The 18577-nt window shown below is 49.0% G+C and overlaps 1 protein-coding gene across 1 annotated transcript; it reads left to right on the top strand.

Annotated features, from left to right (window-relative positions):
• Window positions 1-143: 143 nt before the first annotated feature.
• ACAD8 (acyl-CoA dehydrogenase family member 8) lies at window positions 144-17791 on the top strand (the record flags this gene model as incomplete). The annotated part of the gene is made up of 11 exons (XM_079708622.1): window positions 144-252; window positions 4560-4660; window positions 5097-5266; window positions 5883-5992; window positions 6408-6484; window positions 6805-6942; window positions 10313-10448; window positions 10531-10628; window positions 13857-14009; window positions 14576-14678; window positions 16969-17791. 11 exons carry the CDS (start codon window positions 144-146, stop codon window positions 17019-17021), a joined length of 1248 nt encoding a protein of 415 aa, XP_079564748.1. The 3' UTR covers window positions 17022-17791.
• Window positions 17792-18577: the final 786 nt, after the last annotated feature.

Genomic DNA, 18577 nt, shown 5'->3' with positions numbered 1-18577 from the left:
GGCGCCCCGAGTCCGCACGCGGGGCCACGGCGCGCACTACAGCTCCCAGCGTGCGGTGCGGCGCGGCCCTTGTGGCCGGCCGGTCGGGGTCACCGGCGCTCAGACCTCGGCCCCAGCAGAAAGGAGTGGAGCAGGCGGCGGCTATGCTGTGGAGCCCTTGCTGGCGTGTCGGGGCGCGGCTGCGCGGCTTGCGCGGCGGGCTCCAGGCCCCCGCCGAAAGCGGTCGGCGGGGCGTGGTCTCCTGCATCGACCGTAAGGCTCGCCCGGGGGTAGGGGTCCGTCCACCTGGCCGGCCCGACCGCCCTCATTCACAGCGTCGGCCTGTCCGGGCGCCCCGGGCCTAGTGGTCTCCCTGGCTTAGACGTGGCGCGGCCCCGGGGGCGGGCGACCCTCGGCGGCTCAGCCCGGTCCCGGTGGCCGATGCTGGTCCGTCCTTGTACAGACCGCCCTTACCGTGCTTTGTGTTATGAACCTGTCGGTACGTTTCGCGAGGCCGCCCCTGCGACCTTTCCTCTCACAATTCGGAGCTACGTCGTTACCCATCTGCTTTCGGATAACGACGGGCTCCGCCGCGGAAGCTTGTGACTTTGTTTTTTTAAATCACAACCTTCGGTTCTAAAGGCAGTAAGAATGTGAAAAGCCCGGGGCTGGTTGTGATTGGTGAACAAAATCTCCGGTGATACAAGGTTTGCTCCCATATATAAATTATAGAACAACACCTATAACTACAAAACACTTCAACTGTTGAAATTTCTGCAGAAAAATAACCTGTTGCAAATGGGAAACTACCAGAGCTTACAGATCTGAATGTCTCCTGGCACCAGGCAAATGATTTCGATGCCAGTAACGGAGTGGGGGGGACCTAGGCCGCCTAGGGGGTAACCAGATACTTTGTGACGTTGTCGGGCGCCTAACCACTTTTTTCTTTTGAAGTCTTTCTTTTTTTTAATTTTTAATAAATGACACTTTTGAAAACAGCAGAGTAGCTTCTGAGGGCCTTAGCTCCACATCCAGAGCTGTAAAGGACGCCAAGGTATAGGACAGTTTTCTTCTCAATGTCCTAAAACACCTTCACAGGGTGCCACCCTATCCTAGCACTTAGAATTCGGTAAGCAAGGTCACCTTTGTTGATTGGCAACAAATTGGTTAAACATAAGTATTTCTGGCGGCTAGTGGTGTAACTTCAACCAGTGTTGAAGGTGCTTTTTAATCAGTAAAATGAAAGGAAACTGTCCTTTCGGTGTATCATTCTACATATTAGAGTATCAAGTTAATGGAAGGGATCAACAAATGTTTCTCATTGATTCATGGCATATTTTAATGTGAAAAGTAATTTTTAAGAGCGTTATGATTTTCATTATATCTGATATATCATTTTACAGATGAGGAAACTTGCTCAGTGTCTAGTGCAGCCCCCTGGTTTTACAACGGGGCACCTGAGGCTGAGGGAGGAGTCTGGAGGCCTGACTTCCTGAAAATTGTATAATTAATAGTTGCAGACCCAGATCTTGAACGCCTGGTTCCTTGTCCAGTGCTCCCTCGTGATTTGCTGCAGCTTCCCAAGCATTCCTTGAGCACCACAATTCTCGTAACTGTTGAGTCTCTGGCTAGGTTTGGCCTTTGGATGCATTCAAAGATTCTTTTTTTTTTAAAAATAAATTTATTTATTTATTTATTTTTGGCTGCATTGGGTCTTCGTTGTTGCACGCGGGCTTTCTTTAGTTGCAGCGAGCAGGGCTACTCTTCGTTGCGGTGCGCAGGCTTCTCATTGCGGTGACTTCTCGTTGTGGAGCACGGGGCTCTAGGCACGCGGGCTTCAGTAGTTGTGGCACAGCGGTCTCAGTAGTGTGGCTCACGGGCTCAGTAGTTGTGGCTCGCGGGCTCTAGAGCCCCGTGGCCCCAGGCTCAGTAGTTGTAGCGCACAGGCTTAGTTGCTCTGCGGCATGTGGGATCTTCCCGGACCAAGGCTTGAACCCGTGTCCCCTGCATTGGCAGGTGGATTCTTAACCACTGCACCACCAGGGAAGTTCCTGGTTTTCGTCTTGTTTTGTTGTTCAGTGCATGTTTTCTGATAACTTAGGTATTTTTACTTAGTAACCATGCTTTCTTGTGTATAATTTACTTTTAACTTGCCTTTTCCACTTTTTTTCTCCAAGCAGTGTTCTCCTTTTGTTAGCATTCCATTATCTAGAATTGATTATTATCTATCTTAAATAAATATGTAATTATGTTGTATTTATACAACTTAGAGATACTGCAGGTTTGGTTCCATACCACTGTAATGAAGCAGATACTGCAGTAACGACTTTGTTGTTTTCCTGGTACTTGTAGAAGTTATGTTTACACTGCACTGTAGTCTATTAAGTGTGCAGTAGCATTGGGTCTAAGAAAACAATGTCCATACCTTAATTTAAAAATACTTCATTGCTAAAAAAGGCTAACCATCATTTGACAACACAGGGTTGCTATAGACCTTCAGTTTGTAAAAAACACAAATTCTGCAGAGAGAAATGAAGGGCAATGAAACAAGGTGTGCCTGTACATGTGATCTGTGTACACCCATTCCCTCTTATTTACTTTGTATGCAATTCAGATCTACTTCTTAGACCCTTATATACCCTGAACTACTTGTTTTACTCTGTCAAATACTAATAATAATATCTGTAGACACGTATTGAGTTCTTGCTGGGACGGAAGTTTTGTAGCCCGTGTACAGTCAGATGTTTGCTTTCTCACCACTTATGTCACCCTTTGGGTGAATGGACCATTTTCATCTTTGACACCCCAGCACTGCTCCATGGTAGACAGTCAGTCAGTATTCTTTTGTGAATGGAAAATGACCCAACTCCCAGGCAAGGAACCATGAATTGTTTATCCCTAACACATTTCCGAGAGCAACACCCAACGTAGTTTTCTGCTTTGGAGTTCTCAAGGTCGCGTCATCTTTAACCCTCACAACTCTTCACTTCTGAGTTTCCCATTTTGGTGAGGGTCCTGCTACAGACAGACAGCTTTGTACTGCTTCACACAGCAGCCACTCCTGAGGCCCAGGTCTACCCAGAGACACATGCTGCCGCCGGCCCCTGTCCTCTGTGGGAAGGGCTGTGCAGGACAGGCGGGCACTGGAGGACGTCGTGGCCGGGCGTGCCTCCACACCTCTGGTGCTCTTTAGCATCACCGCAGGACCAAAAGGCTGAAACCTTAGAAAGCGGTGCAGAGCCCAGCACTTCCTCTTCCCCTGATGCTTTCTCAGCCACCACTGTGCCTCCAGCTGCAGCAGACACTCTGTTATCTCTTCCTGGGACATGTGAGGCAGGCGGTCCTTTCCAAATGGCAGTCCTAAGAAAACAAAAGAAAGATAACGGGAGCAGCGTTAAGTCTGTCACCCTGTGCAGGTTGCTGACCCTTCTGCATGGTGGCTCCCAGATTCATGGTCCTTTCTTTTCTAGATTCTCTACACGGTTCCCAAAAGGTTGTGGTTTTTCACAGGAGCTTTGCTTAGGTTCTTCCCTTTTAGCTTCTGGCCTGTCTCTAGCTGAAAGTCTTATCACCTTGCTGGTCACCACATGACCAGCAAGGTGGCCTGTCGCTCTGCTTTACAGTTGAGTCCTATCTCATTCTGCACAGTGTTTGAAAAAAAACATAGCAAATAAATAGTGTTCGTGTCATTCGGGGAACTGGCTATTTAAAGAAAAGTTGTAAAGTAATGACACTGTGAATTGAGTGGTCACTATTTCACGTAGGCTGATGCAGATATCTTTCTCTTAAAGAGTATCACCTCTGATGAAATACTGGAATAGTATAGTCTTTTACAAAATGTTTAAGGTTCTAGAGAAACTTGTCCTCATGAAGCTCCACTACCTGTCTCTTAGTGTCGCTCAGTCAGTTCATTTCCTTAGCTTTTAAGTAGCTTAGACCTGGAAGTGAAGGAGTTACCCAAAGTCACGGCATTAACAGTGAGGAAAGAAAATATTCTAAACATTCTGAATCCATTAGGTGAAGACGGATTTAGGAAGGCCTTAGCCATGTTTTCAGCACTGGAAGGCTCGTTATCACTGTTATCAGTGACTGTCAAATGCATGGCTTTGTTACAGGATCTTTTCCTTAATTTGGAAGGTAAGCCAGAGTACACGTATCTTCCTTTTCCTGACTGATCTTTTAAAATGAATACATTGTAGCTGGTAGACAGATACGCACAGATTCCAATACAGAAAATGCAGGACATCCTGAAGGAAAAAAATGGTCATCATAATTTGAGGGTCAGTGTGTGTTTATGATTCCTTTCATGTGGATTCATGAGGAGGAAGAGATAAAGATGAGTATTGAAAGAATAAGTAACAAGGTAAATGAAGTCAGCCAGTCTATTTGGGAGTAAAGAAGGAAGGAGGCAGGTGATGCTGTATCAAGACGCTGATTAACGGTGGGTGCTAGAGGTGGCGTGCCATGTGGGAATGCTCTCGTAGGTCCACTGCCGGCCTGGGCTTCGCGGTGCTTCTTGCTTGCAGTACACTTCCCTGACCCCTGTCCTGGTTCTTGAGTAAATGCCGCCTTGCCCACAGCTTCTACGGGACTAAACGAAGAGCAGAAAGAGTTCCAGAAAGTGGCCTTCAACTTTGCTGCCCGGGAGATGGCACCAAACATGGCAGAGTGGGACCAGAAGGTGCGGGTTTGCCTTGTGCTGGATGTCCCCACGGACGCCTCATGCAGCGACCCTTATCTCCTCCTTATGATCCAGATTGTTCGGTATTTATTCTCCACTTAAAGCTCTCATGGCGGATGCAAGTTCCAGGAGTGGTGTGATTCCTTTCCTGGAAAGCATCTTCCGCATCCTGTAGATATCATTTTTTTTAATCGCACAAAGATTTGGGCACTCTTAAACCAAGGCAATTCTATTGATAATAAGAAGAAACTTTGATGCCAGAAACCAGTCCTTATAGAATGCATTTTAACTGGTTCCACTATATAGATGACAAAAGGCATGTTAAGAGACTCCCTACTCTCTCCCGAGTGCAAACGTCTTGCTCCTTCCTTGTGCCCTCCAAAGAAAAGACCGTCTGTGAATCACTTACTGATGCCCCTGCTCTCTTTGTACGCAGGAGCTGTTCCCAGTGGATGTGATGCGGAAGGCAGCCCAGCTGGGCTTTGGGGGGATTTACGTACGAACAGATGTAGGAGGGTCTGGACTGTCACGGCTCGACACCTCTGTCATCTTTGAAGCCTTGGCCACAGGCTGCACCAGCACCACAGCCTATATAAGCATCCACAAGTGAGTGGCCAAGATTGGGAAGCACAGTGACGTGTGCTTGTGGGTTGACTGGGAAATTTTATATAAACAGGGAAGAGGTTTCTCTTTTCAGGTTGGCTGTCCTTGAAGGACTAGACAGTTAAAAGTTCACACTTAGGTCTGCTGCTCCCTGTTGGACTTGAATCTGTCATCTTGTATGTTGCTGAGAGAATGCTGGCCTTCTCCCAAATTCCAGATTGACCTGGTACCAAACAGACTTCTCCAGTAGAGTGGTTGGGGCCTGTTCCCTTTTCCTCAACCCAAAGATGAAGCCTCCACTAATTTGGGAAAGGACATATGACTCCTTGGTTTTTAGGGAGCTCAGTTAACCTAACTAGAAATAGTATGACCAGCATCCAGGTGAGAAATGCTGTGGCCCTGGGTACGTCTGGGTAGTGTGTGTTCCAGGAATATGTGTTAATCCAGGCCTTTGCTTTAAAGATGAATCTTCTCAATTGTGACTTTTCCCTTCCCACCCTGTTCTGCTTCACTCTACTTTGCTGCCTTTGTTCTCTTTCCCCGTTCCCCTCCCCCCTCAAATTTCCTTTTCTTTTCCATCTCTGTCTCTGTCGATGTCTCTTCTTGGTGTACCTGTCAGCATGTGTGCCTGGATGATTGATACCTTTGGAAGTGAGGAACAGAGGCACAGGTTTTGCCCTCCACTCTGTACCATGGAGAAGTTTGCTTCCTACTGCCTCACTGAACCAGGTGGGTTTGCCGTGCTGCCGACGAGGCGCAGCAGGAGGTGTGGCTCATGGGAAATCACGGGGCGTGCCTTCTCAGCCCCCGGCATGTGTAGCCGTTGTTGACCAGGAGTGCCTGATGGCCGTGACCTGATGTCACAGGCTAAGAGCTCTCTAGGGCAGAGTCTTTCCAGGCTGCAGACCAGAACCTCCTTGTAGGAGGCTCCCTGCAAGCTAGTGTGATGGGCGATGGAAAAGGGTCTGATTGCCGTATGCAGTTTTCACAAGTATAGAGAGCTTCTCAGCCATATGGATTTTAAAGTATCAAACTCTGAGGTGTTTTTCATCAGGGAAGATTTCTCAGGTGGAGCCTTGCCAGGGCTCGCTTACCTTCCCAGGCTCTCTCCCACCTCTCCACTTCCCTCCTGTCTCTGCCGTAGGCAGTGGGAGTGATGCCGCCTCCCTCTTGACCTCCGCCAAGCGACGAGGAGATCATTACGTGCTCAGTGGCTCCAAGGTACAAGCATGCCGTCCTCGGTCCTCCCCGGGCAGCTCGGAGGCTGTCCCCCTCCTGCCTCCACAGCCTGGACCCCAGGTCCGCGAGTGAACGTTCCCGGGGGTGGTACGTGTGGGAGGGAACCTCAGGCCGACTTCCCCGTGTTCACTGTCACTGTTTCTCTTCTGGTCTCAGTCCGCTTAGTTCCGTTCACTAGTGTCTGTCCTTTTTACAGCCTCGGTGCAGGCTCTTTGTAACCCTCCTTAGTTTCTCTGTGCCACCATATCTCTCACTGTCCATCGTCGGGGGACCGCAGTGTTTTCCCCTCTCCAACCCCGCAGGCCTTCATCAGTGGTGGAGGCGAAGCAGACATCTATGTGGTCATGTGCCGAACAGGAGGACCAGGCCCCAAAGGCATCTCATGCATAGTTGTTGAGAAGGGGACCCCTGGCCTCAGCTTTGGCAAGAAGGAGAGAAAGGTGAGTGCGGTTGGACTGGGAGAGTCAGGCTGTGAGCCTCTTGCTTCTGCTAGACCAGCCTCTGCTCTGTTTCGGGAAATGGGTTCCACACTGGCTCCCTGGCCTTGGAGGCTGTTGCTTCAGTTAGGGTTTCGACAGTGTATCAAGTGGGATAGGGTGTTGTTAGAGTGCGCTGGGCCGCTGGTGAAGTGGCAGCATTTGCCTGAAAGTTCATCAGTGGGAGGGATTCCTCCGTCATCTCTCCTGCAGCCACCTTTGGCCTGTATTTCTTATCTACCTTCTTATCTTGATGCCCTCCTGTTCCCCCAGGAGGAAATGCTTACAGAAGACTAGAGGTCTCAGGAATGAAAAGCATATGGGCCGCTTTTCTTCTCCAAATAAAAATACAGTAAAACTCACTGGAAGCGATTGTGGGTCTTTCAGTAATGTCAGAGGAAGAGTGTTTCCATAGGCTTCGAGAAGACGTTTTTAGGATTAAGAAGTAGCCAGGCCATGAACAGTAGACCTGTGGTTATGTAACTGTCGCTGGTGATGAGGGTGGGATCTAGTCAGGTGGTCCAGGCCAGGTGACTGGCCTCCACCTCCAGCAGGTACTGTTAGAGTTGGGGCTTTTGGAGAGAAGTCAGTAATGAAATGGCCCCTAATCTACGTCTCCTCTCCTGGCTCCCCGGTTCCCCAGTTCCCCATTCGTCCCTTCATGACCTTCCTGATCCTTTGTAGCTGCTAGGAGTTAAGAGGTTCAGTGCCCCTTCTCTCGTACAGGAAAGCAGGACCTGCTAGACACCGACTGTGCAAAGCCTTATACTCACTCCTGGGGGTACAAGAATCACCACAGCTTGTCTAGGATTATGAGACATTGTCTTACCTTTATAAGCTATGTAAGCTGTGTACACGTGGTGAATGAGATAGGTAGCTCTAAGACTTAATCCTAGGAATGTCTGTTTGGGATTATAAGACAGACTGACATGGAGCCTGACGTAATTTTACAGGACCAAGTTATACTGATTCTGGTGTTTGTGCTTATAAAGATAGCGTTGATTATTTCAACACACCAATATTTCTGGTATCGGTTGATAGCATACCAAAGCTGACAAGGTTAGGGCCTGGAGAAAAACTGCAAATAAATTCCATAAACAAAAAACGTCTCTTTCCCTTTACTTTCTGTCTTCTCTCGCTTTTAAGCATATATATCATATCTCTTTTTGCTTGTTTTCTTCTTAATTATTCGTCTTGCTTTAATGTGTCCTATAACGTGTGGGGAATTTGGAAGGGCGTCTCATTCATTGAGCAGCTGGCAGGGTTCCACTGTACCGAGTGGTGGGACAGAGCAGGGGCCGCACGGTCACGCCCCGCCCTGTAGAATTGGCCTGTTAGCTGCAGGGCGGAGGGCGGGCGCAGGAACCAGCGCTCAGGGCAAGGGAGGAAGGCAGGCTGGAGGCTGCGACCTGGACGGAGGAGAGCTTCTCAGGGCAGGGACAGACGACTCTCTGAAGATGAGGTGTCCTTTGAGATGAGGTCTGCAGCGTCACGGGAGCTGGCCGTGAGGAGGGTTCTGGGCAGAGACGGCAGTGGGACAGAGGGCCCAGGGTGGGGACAGGATGAAGCTGTTTGAAGAAGCCAGAGCCTCTCCTTGTGGCCGGGGGGTCGTGAGCAAAGGGAACGGTGTGGGATGAAGTTGGAGAGGCAGGCAGGGCTGTGCAGGCTGGGTGCAGGGTCACCCACTGATCGCCATGGCTGATTTGGCTGCCGTGATGGCCTGAGCAGCCGGTCTTTCTCTCCAGCCCCATGGCCGTCTTTCCTGCAAGCACATGCTTTGACTTGGCATACTGAGCACATTTTGTAGCTGAGAGCTTTAAACAACCAGTTTTGCATTGGCTTTATGGGAAAGTGGTACGAGGAATTGCTTTATCTTGGATTTAATTGTTAAAAGGTTTCGTACAGAAGAATGCGTTTTCCCCTAGGAGGGGTGGCGGTGGGAAGGCAGTCTGTGGAAGGAAAGACAGATGGATGGGACAGGGCTCCCCTGGTCCTGGGTGGGCGGGGCTGCCGGAGGGGCGGGGAGGAGGGTCTTCTTTCTGGCTGCAGCTTCCCAGGGGCTCTGGAGGGGGTGAGGAGTGGGGTTCTCTGCCCAGGGGAGGAGGGAGCTGCTTTCACAGTCAGGGGCTGGGAGGTAGCAGCTGTTTGTATGTGGTTCTCTGATGATTGGCTGTTGTTAAGGTCTGCCCGTCTGCCCCGTTCCAGGTGTGTATGTTCTGGATGGGAGGTAAGTTCCAGGGAGGCCACACAGGCCAGTGTGGGAAGGTTTCAGACTTGGGGGCCTGAAAGGCAACGAGGTCACTGCTGGCTCAGGCTACCGGAAGGGCCTCAGGAGGTTCCAACGGAGCTCGACTTTGACGGAGGTTGGAGATGGGGAGTGCTCCCGGGGAGGGAGAGGAGAAGCAGAAGTGTGGTCAACAGGCCAGCCGCACAGGTCGCAGAAGAGTTTGAGTGGAATCGAGGGTACAGGGTGACGGACAGAAGAGAAGGACTGAGCCCTTCTCTTGGAAGAAAAACCTTAAATAAAAGTCTGTGGATGGAGCGCCTCTTCCCACGGCAGGGAGCCCTGAACGAGGGCCGTGGGGCTCTCAGCTGTCGGGGAGCCGGGGACTTTGTCTGGTCTTGTGCTCTTCAGGATCTGCCTCACTGAGCCTCAGCTCCCTGGGAAAAGCAGACACCCAAGAAGCCCCTCATGTGCAGTGTTTGCCAGTTTCTGTGGTGGAAATACTCTCCCCGGACCGATTTCTGGCTTCCGGGGTGATGTCACCGGGATGATGTTGCCAGGGTGACGTCACCGGCAGCCAAGCTGGGAGAAGGTGTGTGTGATTGGCTCCCACGCGCCAGTGCCCGCACCTCGCCGGGTCTGTGCAGCCGATGGCCAGCGTGGTGGACTTTACGGCACCACGTGCAAAAACGCTGAGCTCTTCAAAGGACGAGGGTGGTTCTTGGTCATTATGATCCTTGCGCTGTCCTTATAAAAGGACACATACTCCGAGTAGTCCTTATACTGTCAATGTTTTTTTATAAAAGAATAGACTCGTGGAGGTGCCACAAAGGAGGAGAGTTCCGCCCGATCCGGAAGGAAGCTATGAGAAATGTTTGGGGACAGGTTGGTCTGGTGGACCGGGCACTAGGAAGTAGATGCTCTTAATGTGTTTAAAATGTTGAGCTGAAAGAGAAAAAACCTGAGTCGACAGATACTTGTGTGACCTTTCTGTTTTTCCTCATTGAAGTTCCCGAGGGACTAATACCAGGGATAGGAGAGCCTGGTGGACAGGATGCTGCCCTGAGCGGTCAACTTCTGGGCAGCCACACAGCCCCTGATTTTTGCCAGGTGGGGTGGAACTCACAGCCGACCCGAGCGGTGATCTTTGAAGACTGTGCTGTCCCCGTGGCCAACAGGATCGGGGACGAGGGCCAGGGCTTCCTCATTGCCATGAGAGGACTGAACGGGGGGAGGATCAATGTCGGTGAGGACCCCAGGGGGCAGGAACGGCGGGCGGGCAGCACGGTCCCCTGGCTCACTTGACGTGTTGGTACCGTCCTTCCTAGCGTCCTGCTCTCTGGGCGCTGCTTATGCTTCGGTCATCCTCACCCGAGACCACCTCAAGGTCCGGAAGCAGTTTGGAGAGCCCCTGGCCAGTAACCAGGTAACTTCCCCGCTGTCCCAGCTTTTGCTCTTGTCTCTAGAACATTCTCTACAACTGTGGGGCCCTGAATGTCTCTTGTGGGTTCTGCCCCCATTTCAGCCAGAACTTGTGCTCTATTTCTGTCAATAATTGTTTAATAATTTTTGCTTATAGTCGTGAAAAGATTCGTGATACATTGACTGGCAAGAAAAAGCACGACATTTTAGAGGAGTATGCTTCTGCTTGTTTACAGAATACATGAATATGTATCAATTTTTTTTAATTTATTTGTCTGTCTTTGGCTGCTTTTGTTCTTCATTGCTGTGCACAGCTTTCTCTATTTGGCGGCGAGCGGGGGCTTCTCTTAATTGTGGAGCACGGGCTCTAGGTGCGCAGGCTTCGGTAGTTGTGGCTCGAAGGCTCTAGAGCACAGGCTCAGTAGTTGTGGTGCATGGGGTTAGTTGCTCCGCAGCATGTGGGATCTTCCTGGACCAGGGCTCAAACCCGTGTCCCCTGCGTTGGCAGGCGGATTCTTAACCACTGCGCCACCAGGGAAGCCCTAAACTTTTTTTTTAAGATTTTTTTTTTTTGATGTGGACCATTTTTTTTTCTTAAGTCTTTATTGAATTGTTACAATATTGCTTCTGTTTTATGTTTTGGTTTTTTTTGGCAGCGAGGCAGGTGGGATGTTAGCTCCCTGACTGGGGATTGAACCCACACCCCCTGAATTGAAAGGTGAAGTCTTAACCACTGGACCGCCAGGGAAGTCCCTGTATAAATATTAATAAAACATTTTCAGGGATGCGTCTGAAAAATGTAAGAAGTAATTATTTCAGGGGGATGGGATTAGATGATTTATCTCTTTTTTCTTTTGCTTGTGTTCCAGTTTTTCTTTCTTTTTTCTTTATTGAGGTAATGCTGGTTTATAACATTATATATTTCATGTATACATTATTACTTGACTTCTGTGTACACTACAGTGAGCTCACCACTGAAAGTCTGATTTCCATCAATCACCATACAGTAGATCTCCGTTACCCATTTCACCCTCTCCCCACCCCCTTCTTCTCTGGTAACCATCAGTCTGTTCTCTGTATCTATGTGGTGGAGTTTAGTTTTGTGCATTCATTTATTGTGTGTTTTTTAGACTCTTCGTATGAGTGAAATCATATGGTATTTGTCTTTCTCTGTCTGACTTATTTCACTTAAAATAATATCCTCTAGGTCCATCCATGTTGTCACAAAAGGCAAGATTCCATTCTTTTTTATGGCTGAGTAGTATTCCATTGTATACATATACCCTGTCTTCTTTGTCCATTTATCTATTGATGGGCACTTAGGTTACTTCCATATCTTGGCTGTTGTAAATAGTGCTGCAGTGAACATAGGGGTGCATGTATCTTTTTGAATTAGTGTTTTCATATTCTTTGGAAAAATACCAAAGAATTTTGGTAAGTGGAACAGCTGCATTGTAAGGTAGTTCTGTTCCGCTCTTAGCCTAATGGGGTTCCTTTGTAGGTTATTGCCCTTTTTTTCTGACTGCCTTTAAAATTCTTTCTTTGTCATTGACTTTGGACAGTTTTAGTATTATGTGTCTTGGAGAAGATCTTTTTGAGTTGAGATAATTAGGCGTTCTCTTAGTTTCATGGACTTGTGTATCCAGTTCCTTCCCCGGGTTTGGGACGTTCTCAGCTTTTACTTATTTATTTATTTATTTATTTATTTTATTTTTGGCTGCGTTGGGTCTTTGTTGCTGCTCGCGGGCTTTCTCTAGTTGCAGCGAGCGGGGGCTACTCTTCCTTGCGGTGCGTGGGCTTCTCATTGCGGTGGCTTCTCTTGTTGTGGAGCACAGGCTTCAGTAGTTGTGGCTCACAGGCTCTAGAGCGCAGGCTCAGTAGTTGTGGTGCATGGGCTTAGTTGCTCTGCGGCGTGTGGGATCTTCCCCGACCAGGGCTCGAACCTGTGTCCCCTGCATTCGCAGGCGGATTCTTAACCACTGTGTCACCAGGGAAGCCCTCCGCTCTTACTTCTGTAAACAAGCTCTGTGCTCCCTTCCCCTGTCTTTTCCTTCTGGGATGCCCACTGTCCTTCTGTTGCTCTTCCTGATGGAGTTGGATAGCTCTCGTAGGATTTCGTGTTTTTAATCTTAGCTGTCTCTCCTCTCCTACCTGAATCATTTCTAGATTTCCGTCTTGGAGCTCACTAATTCTCTCTTCCTTGTGGTCGGCTCTATCCCCATAGCTTTCTAATGCATTTTCCATCTCATTTATTGAGTTCTTCAGCTCCAGAGTTTTGGTTTGATTCTTTCTTAGAGTTTCAGTCTCTTGGTAAAGTAGTCCTTCTGTTCATTAGTTTTATTCCTGAGCTCATTGAACTGCCCATCTGACTTTTCTCGTAGTTCATCGAGTTTCCTCATGAGGGCTATTTTGAATTCTCCATCAGTTAGGTCCCAGTATTCCATGACTTTAAGTCTGGTTTCTGGAGAACTGTCGTCTTTCTGTGGTCCCATGTGTTACCGTGCTTCTGCATGGTGCTTGGTGAGTTGTTCCTCTGCTGGCCCATTTGAAGTAGCCAGTACCTTCTTGGGTATAGCTTTTTTACTTGGTTCTAACTTTCCTTTGGTTTCCAGCAGATGGCGCTGTAGTGCGGGCTTTGGTTTCTCTCGCCTCTGCAGCCGCTGCCAGAGGTGCTGCGCTGGGCATGCTGGTGCTTGCTGTGCCCTGGGCTGTGCCTGTGGCTGATGTCGCATCAAGGGGCACCAGATGGCGGGCACCTCTGCCACATCCGGGGTTGCCTGGGCCACGGGCACTGCCACCACAGCAGGCGGGGGGGCGGGGCTGGAGCTGGGGTCACAGGCGCCCTGCTGTGTCTGGCTTGTTTGGTTCGGGGCGCTGCTGTGGCCTGTGCTGCTGCTGCCGGGGCAGGGGTCTCGGGCACCACGTCCACTGCTTCCTGGCCCTGCCCGCGCTGGGTCCCAGCCCACCGCCCGTGAGGTGTGCAGGGGCGTGGGGCCCCAGGGCGTGCCGGGCAGAGCTGTGGGCGTTTTACTGGTTGCAGGTGGAAGGGACAGACAGAGGGCTCCGTCTTCCTAAGGAGGCGAGATGCTGAAGTGCAGGGAGTGCAGTGGACTTAGAACTTAACGAGGCACGTTCTTTGTGGAGCCTGGGGCCCCTTAGAAGCGGCCCACAGTTAGAGGTGGCTCTCTGAGCCTGTCTGTGTGTCTGGTTCTCTTCTCTCCTCTCACTGCAGTACCTGCAGTTCAAACTGGCGGATATGGTGGCCAGGCTGGTGGCCTCACGGCTGATGATCCGCAATGCAGCCGTGGCTCTGCAGGAGGAACGTGAGGATGCGGTGGCCCTGTGCTCCATGGCCAAGCTCTTCGCTACAGACGAATGCTTTGCGGTGAGTGGTGCAGCTCTCTGCCTCTCCTGGGTGACCGGCATGTGGCAGGCCGGCCGTCCACTCCTGGAATGCTGCGTAAGGCGTCAGTTGCTCAGGAGAGGCCCACATGGGCGCTCGGCCAGCTCTTCACCTGCTCCACGCCGCCACACATCAGGTTTTGTCTCTGCCATTTGGCTGTGCGCTGGGTGAGATGCTGCCTTTGGAAGAAGGGTCAGACCACAGCACTGTTTAAATGTCAGGGCAGAGCCATTTCCACAGTGAGGCTGCATCTGCCGCTTGCTGGAACTCCAGCTGGTGTGGGGCGGGCAGCCTCTCCTTGCAGACAGCAGGCGAGAAGGGCAGAGGCCTCTGAGTCCCTCGTGGGTGGGGACTGGCTCGCTTAGGAGGCAGACTTCCCTCGTTGTCCCCGTGTACACAGAACCGGAGCCCCTCTGGCCTGGCTGGCACCTTCATCTTCCTCGCGTTGGCTCAGGGCAGGCGGCCAGATCAGGGCTGGAGCGGAGAGAGGACCCCCTGTTCCAGAGCCTTCCCAGAATCCGAGGTATCTAATCGCTGTGTCCCTGCAGATCTGCAACCAGGCCCTGCAGATGCACGGGGGCTACGGCTACCTGAAGGACTGCGCGGTGCAGCAGTACATGCGGGACTCCAGGGTCCATCAGATCCTCGAAGGTAAAAGTGGCCAAGGCGGTTCTGTCCCCATGCTGCCTGTCTTCCTCCTCCCTCCTTGCTCCCGGCCCCCTCTGGAGGGGCCTGCTGTGCCGTCCTGACCTGGCCTCGGGGCCAGGAGGCCCTGCTCTGTGCCCGCGGAAGTCACCAAGTCACCCCCCTCCTGCTCTTTGCCTTTGTCATTTATAGAGACGGCGCAAACTAAGATAACATCAGAGAAAGCATTTTGAAAATTGCAGCAGTGGCTGTTCTTCACTGTTGTAAAATACTTGGTCCTCAGGGATCCCAGGACTTCTCCACAGTAACTTCCAGGGCAGATATGAGCTAGTTTGATTTCCAGCCTCTACACACTGATCATGACCGTCAGTGTTGCTAATGGAGCTTTCAGTAAATTAATTGTCACACACGGGCATCTTCTTGCTGATCACAGGCCCACGGGCAGGAGATGGGTAAGCTGCTGGCGTCGGGCTCTGCAGGGCCTTCTCCACTCCACGCTGGTTTGGACGTCTTGAAATTACATGACTGTTGTTTAGCCAGTAGGTAGCTGAGGTTGTTACACTGTAGCAAAGGCAGCAGACGAGGCAAAGATTTGTGGAAGTGACTTTGAGTGAAGGAACGTGAAGGAAGCACCGGCCTCCCTGTGGCTTCTGAAGCATCCTGCTCAGACCTGACCAGCGTCAGGACCACTGGGAGGGTTTGTGAGCGCAGAGCTTCTGAATCCATGGGTCGTGGGTGGGCCTGGGGATCTGCATCTCTAGCGAGGTTTCAGTGAGGTTGCTCCTGCCTGTCTGGGAGCCACATTGAGAGCCACCATGGGGTGTCCAAGTCACAGGCTTCAGTACCTGCTTTCTGCTGCAAACCTTGTCCCTAAAGCGTGTTTATGAGCACGGTTGCTAGTGCGCAGGCCAAACCCCGTCGCCTCATTCCTTCTGTGACTCCAGTCGTACGTAGCTGTTGCTTTCCAGCCTTGGTGAGTGCAGGAGACTTCCCTTCATTCTGACTCTGTCTTTCAACCCTGTTAGAATAACTGAGAAAAGCCAGATATGCTTATTTCAGGCCATACCATCATCCACTTGTAGGAAAATGTGCACACTGGTCTTTGTCACTTGTTTCACCCCGGACTTTGTTATTGGATAGATAGGAAATTTCAGCTTTGATTTTATTCGAGATGTGTAATTAGTCATTCCTCATGGTGGTTTAATATTTCTTTTTGAATTAAAAAGAGTGGAAATTAAAAAATAAAATAAATTTTTTAAAAAAGTGGAAAAATGAAGCAAGCAACTGACCCCCCCCCCTTCTTTCAGGGAAAATGTTTTTGTTCTTTTAAAATTCAGTTTTCTGATTACCAATGATGTTGGTGTATTTATTATTGAAGACTTACAAAATATAGGAAAAGTTAAAAAAGAAAAAAGATCATTCATGTTTTGACATCAGAACTAATACTTTGTGCTCCTTTTATATTTAAGACCAAAAATATCTTCTTTTGGACCTTTTTCTGCGCTTGTATAGATACATTTTTTAAAGTTAATTTTTATTGGAGGATAGTTGTTTTACAATGTTGCGTTAGTTTCTGCTGTACAGCAAAGTGAATCAGCTATACATATGCATATATCCCCTCTTTTTTGGATTTCCTTCCCATTTAGGTCACCACAGAGCATTGAGTAGAGTTCCCTGTGCTATACAGTAGGTTCTCATTAGTTATCTGTTTTATACATAGTGTGTATATGTCAATCCCAATCTCCCAATTCATCTCACCCCCCATAGATACATTTTTTAAAAATAGAATTATACTACGTATACTGTTGTATGTTCTGCTGTTTTATTTTGTTTGTTTTTTACCTAATAAAATCACTTTTACTATCAGGAGAGGTTAGGTTTTTGGGGTTTTTTTTAACATCTTTATTGGAGTATAATTGCTTTACAGCGGTGTGTTAGTTTCTGCTTTATAACAAAGTGAATCAGCTATACGTATACATATATCCCCATATCTCCTCCCTCTTGCGTCTCCCTCCCACCCTCCCTTCCCTATCCCACCCCTCTAGGTGGGCACAGAACACGGAGCTGATCTCCCTATGCTATGCGGCTGCTTCCCACTAGCTATCTATTTTACGTTTGGTAGTGTATATATGTCCATGCCACTCAGGAGAGGTTTTTTTAAAAGTAAATTTTTTCCTCACTTCCTGACATCTTTCAAGATAAAAAGCGACGTTGCCCTTTACATCCCTAGTCAGAGCTTCGCTGACTCTCAGGCCCGGCAGCTCCTAAGCCCCTCTGTCCTCTCTCGCTCTTGCAGGCAGCAATGAAGTGATGCGGATACTGATCTCAAGAAGCCTGCTGCAGGAGTAGCCCCTGGACTGAGGCTCCGATGGGAGGATCAGTGTCGAGTGGTTCCACGTGGGTGGCGCTGTCAGTGAGTCCAGGACGCGCTGGAGGGGCTGTGCTTGTCCAGGGCACCATCATAGCGTCAGCTGGAGGGCGGCACCTGGAGGGCGGCACCTGGAGGACGGCAGGAGCTGCCCTGGCTGGAACGTTACAAGAAGACGTGCCGCCTTGTTTTCCTGACGCAGAGGGTGACCGGTGAACACTGACCACCAAACCACTGTCCTCTCGTGGATCCACAGAGTCTTGATTTGTCTGCATTTTGCTGGTTCACCAGATCCCTCTTCTGGGAATCTGGGTACTTCTGTTGAGGGTTTTTCCTGACTGTAAAGCAAAGGTGTGGGAAAGGAGAAATGGAGAGAAAGTGTCTTCCTGTCTTTTTCTGTTCTTTGTGCCTCAGCTAAAGATGCAGAAGGTCTCTGTGGGCTGCTCTTCCTTTGCAGCAACTCCTCCTCTGAATGTAAATCATGATGAAATGAGTGTTTGGAAATCCTTCTCCTAAGCTGAGATTTAGGGCATATCTGCACTTCTGGACTATCTGAATATCAAGGGCTGAGATTATTTGGAACTGTGAATACTTGTTGTTTTAGAAGCATGTGGTCTGGGAATGGTATTCAAAGTTCCTGTAACATTTCCTTATAAGTGCTTTGAGTATATTTTTTTTCTGAGTTTTGCTTTTTTGCTCCTCTTTTTAAATGTTTTTAATCACTACATTAATAAATAAAATCTACCCCTCTGTACCATTTTCAGGTCTACTGGTTTTTATTTTATCTTTCTAAATAAGCCTTCACGACTATTTTTTAAAATTTTATTACATTTAATTAAACATTTAACTAGACTTTGGGATAATAAAAAAAATCTCTCCTTGACCAAGTTGACTTTTTAAAAATAGGTTCCTTAAATTATTAATAGCCTTGTAAAGCAAGTAGTGTTTATGATGTATGAAAGTAGATTTAAAGTAATACCCAAAGATGTAGACTTTTTAGAGAACCCTGTTATAAACAATCATTGCATTATTTCATCTCATCTCTATAAAAGAAATATCCAAGGTTTTTTTTTTAACTGTAAGTCAGTGTTTAGAGAGACCAACATATGTGCCCTTAGCTACGACAGGTGTTTTCTGTTTTGACCTCGAAGTCTAAGGCACTGTACTGGGTAGTGCAGGGGGACAGGCTGTGGGTCTACCACGAAGTTGAAGTTCAAGTTCCGCCTTCAGAAGCCTAACTCCACAGCTGCAGTGCAAGATAATGATGGGTCTACGGAAGAGAGAATGATGCGGCACAAGTGTTATAGGAAGGAATTTATGGAGAAAGTAGGAATTCAAATGAAGCCTTTATGATGATGTGTGGTATTTAAAGATAACCAAGAGAGTCAGCTTCAGACAGGAAAGAACCAGGAGCAGGAAAAGTGCAGGCTGTGAGTGGGAGCTGTTTGCACTTTGCTTCGGCGGGGCGGTCCCGGGGTGGAAAGATTTAAGTTGGATCTGGATGCAGCCTACGAAGGCCGAGGTGTGGGTTTCATTT

The sequence above is a fragment of the Hyperoodon ampullatus genome (assembly GCF_949752795.1).
Source record: "Hyperoodon ampullatus genome assembly, chromosome: 7".
Lineage (NCBI taxonomy): Eukaryota > Metazoa > Chordata > Mammalia > Artiodactyla > Ziphiidae > Hyperoodon > Hyperoodon ampullatus.
The sequence above is the reverse complement of the archived record's forward strand: the minus strand, read 5'-3'. Positions and strand labels throughout refer to the sequence as shown.